General features: G+C 42.6%; 1 protein-coding gene across 1 annotated transcript; it reads left to right on the top strand.

Annotated features, from left to right (window-relative positions):
- Nucleotides 1-1,061: 1,061 nt before the first annotated feature.
- Nucleotides 1,062-1,790, top strand: LOC131506174 (ferritin light chain-like). Its single transcript, XM_058719718.1, has one exon. The coding sequence runs from the start codon at nt 1,086-1,088 to the stop codon at nt 1,578-1,580; it is 495 nt and encodes a 164-aa protein (XP_058575701.1). The 5' UTR covers nt 1,062-1,085; the 3' UTR covers nt 1,581-1,790.
- Nucleotides 1,791-3,447: the final 1,657 nt, after the last annotated feature.

Here is a 3,447-nt window from a genome sequence, read left to right as displayed (position 1 = left end):
CAGTTCAAGCTCCATGGTGGGTGTGGAGATTACTTAAAAGTAAAATCTTAAAAAAAAAATCCCAACCAAACACACAATTGTGTTGTGCCCTACAGTGTTGTTTTATTGGTGGGAAATTGGCCAGACTTCAATATATATCAGTGGGGGTAACAAATGCATTATGGTACAGCCTTATGATGATTTATTAGATAGCCATGAATTCTTATTTGGAACAAACAAATCACAGAATCCCACAATATCAGGATTGACTACAATGTCATATTTCCACTGAATAAAAGGTCCAGTGTAAGAGGAAAACAAAAAAACAACTTCTGTTTTTTACCCTGTACATCTGAATTGTAGTAGGAAATAAAATTTTGAAGTTATTTCACAAGGCTGTCATCAGGAAATGAAGACAAAAGAAAAAAAATCAACAAATAAAAATAATATTTTTAACCCATTCACGCCCCAATCTAATATGAAATTAAGAGTTTTTTTTTTTTTTAACGTTTATTTATTTTTGAGACAGAGAGAGACAGAGCATGAACAGGGGAGGGTCAGAGAGTGGGAGACACAGAATCTGAAACAGGCTCCAGGCTCTGAGCTGTGAGCGCAGAGCCCGACGTGGGGCTCGAACTCACGGACCGCGAGATCGTGACCTGAGCCGAAGTCGGACGCTTAACCGACTGAGCCACCCAGGTGCCCCGAAATTAAGAGTTTTTATACCATCTATAGACCAACTTCCCTGATGAACATGGATGCAAAAAATCTTCAACAAGGTACTAGCCAACTGGATCCAACAACACATTCAAAAAGATTATTCACCAGGACCAAGTGGGATTTATACCTGGGATACAGGGCTGGTTCAATATCCGCAAAACAATCAGTGTGATTCATCACATCAATAGAAGAAAGGACAAGAACCACATGATCCTCTCAATAGATGCAGAGAAAGCATTTGACAAAATGCAGCATCTTTCTTGATAAAAACTCTTAAGAAAGTAGGGATAGAAGGATCATACCTCGAGACCATAAAAGCCATATATGAAGACCCTCATTACCTCAGTGGGTAATGAGGAGACTTAGCTCCTCATTACCAACCAACCATGAGCTCCCAGATTGGTCAGAATTATTCCACCGAGGTGGAGGCCGCCGTCAACCGCCTGGTCAACATGCATCTGCGGGCCTCCTACACCTACCTCTCTCTGGGCTTCTATTCCGACCGTGACGATGTGGCTCTGGAGGGCGTGGGCCACTTCTTCCGCGAGTTGGCTGAGGAGAAGCGGGAGGGCGCGGAGCGCCTCTTGAAGATGCAAAACCAGCGCAGCGGCCGCGCCCTCTTCCTGGACGTGCAGAAGCCGTCCCAAGATGAGTGGGGTAAAACCCTGGACGCCGTGGAAGCCGCCCTGCTTCTGGAGAAGAACTTGAACCAGGGCCTTTTGGATCTGCATGCCCTGGGTTCTGCCCGCACAGACCCCCATCTCTGTGACTTCCTGGAGAATCACTTTCTAGATGAGGAGGTGAAACTCATTAAGAAGATGGGCGACCATCTGACTAATCTCCGCAGGCTGTCCGGCCCCCAGGCCGACCTGGGCAAGTAACTCTTCGAAAGACTCACCCTCAAGCACGACTAGAAGTCTCTGGAGCCCAGCAGCCTTTGAGAGGGTCCCTCTGGCATTCCCCCCAGATGTCAGGGCTTGTGCCTGAGTCTCTCCTTGCAGCCACTAGGCAGCTTTTTAGCCAACCTAGAGCCCTCTCCCAAGCCGTGAACCAAATGAAAACAATAAAGTTTTTTGCAGAAAAAAAAAAAAGACCCAATGTTATTATCTTCAGTGGGGAAAAACTGACAGCTTTCCCCCTAAGGTCAGGGACAAGACAGGGATGTCCACTCTCACCACTGTTATTCAACATAGTATTGGAAGTCTTAGCCTCAGCCATCACACAACACAAAGAAATAAAAGGCATCCAAATTGTCCAGGAGGAGGTCAAACTTTCATTCTTCGCAGATGATGTGATAGTCTATATGGAAAACCCAAAAGATTCCATCCAAAAACTACCAGAACTAATCCATGAATTCAGCAAAGTTGCAGGATATAAAATCAATGCACAGAAACTGGTTGCATTCCTATACACCAACAACGAAGTGACAGAAAGAGAAATCAAGGAATCAATCCCATTTACAACTGCACCAAAAACCATAAAATACCTAAGAATAAATCTAACCAAAGAAGTGAAAAATCTATACAATGAAAACTATAGAAAGCTTATGAAAGAAATTGAAGACACAAAAAAAATGGAAAAAGATTCCATGCTCCTGGATAGGAAGAACAAATATTGTTAAAATGTCGACATTACCCAAAGCAATCTACATATTCAATGCAATCCCTATCAAAATAACACCAGCATTCTTCACAAAGCTAGAACAAACAATCCTAAAATTTGTATGGAACCAGAAAAGACCCTGAATACCAAAGCAATCTTGAAAAAGAAAACCAAAGCAGGAGGCATCACAATCCCAGACTTCAAGCTATACTTCAAAGCTGTAATCATCAAGACAGTATGGTACTGGCACAAGAACAGACCCTCAGATCAATGGAACAGAATAGAGAACCCAGAAATGGACCCACAAACATATGGCCAACTAATCTTTGACAAAGCAGGAAAGAATATTCAGTGGAATAAAGACAGTCTCTTCAGCAAGTGGTGCTGGAAAAACTGGACAGAGACATGCAGAAGAACGAACCTGGACCACTTTCTTACACCATTCACAAAAATAAACTCAAAATGGATGAAAGACCTAAACATGAGACAGGAAGCCATCAAAATCCTCAAGGAGAAAACAGGCAAAAACCTCTTTGATCTTGGCCACAGCGACTTCTTACTCAACACGTCTCCAGAGGCAAGGGAAACAAAAGCAAAAATGAACTACTGGGACGTCAAGATAAAAAGCTTCTGCACAGCGAAGGAGACAATCAGCAAAACTAAAGGACAACTGACGGAATGGAAGAAGATATTTGCAAACGACATATCAAATAAAGGGTTAGTATCCAAAATCTATAAAGAACTTATCAAACTCAACACCCAAAAAGCAAATAATCCAGTGAAAAAATGGGCCAAAGACATGAATAGACACTTCTCCAAAGAAGGCATCCAGATGGCCAACTGACACATGAAAAAATGCTCAACATCACTCATCATCAGGGAAATACAAATCAAAACCACAATGAGATACCACCTCACACCTGTCAGAATGTCTAACATTAACAACTCAGGCAATACAGATGTTGACGAGGATGCAAAGAGGATCTCTTTTGCACTGCTGGGGTGGGAATGCAAACTGGTGTAGCCAATATGGGAAACAGTCTGGAGGTTCTTTAAAAAATTAAAAATAGAACTACCATACGACCCAGCAATTGCACTGCTAGGTATTTATCCAAGGGATACAGATATGCTGTTCCGAAGGGGCAC

This window comes from Neofelis nebulosa, chromosome 3, assembly GCF_028018385.1.
Source record: "Neofelis nebulosa isolate mNeoNeb1 chromosome 3, mNeoNeb1.pri, whole genome shotgun sequence".
NCBI lineage: Eukaryota > Metazoa > Chordata > Mammalia > Carnivora > Felidae > Neofelis > Neofelis nebulosa.
The sequence above is the reverse complement of the archived record's forward strand: the minus strand, read 5'-3'. Positions and strand labels throughout refer to the sequence as shown.

Bases quoted from the DNA above. Each gene is read 5' to 3' on its own strand.
- LOC131506174 (XM_058719718.1), top strand. From the start codon at position 1,086: ATGAGCTCCCAGATTGGTCAGAATTATTCCACCGAGGTGGAGGCCGCC.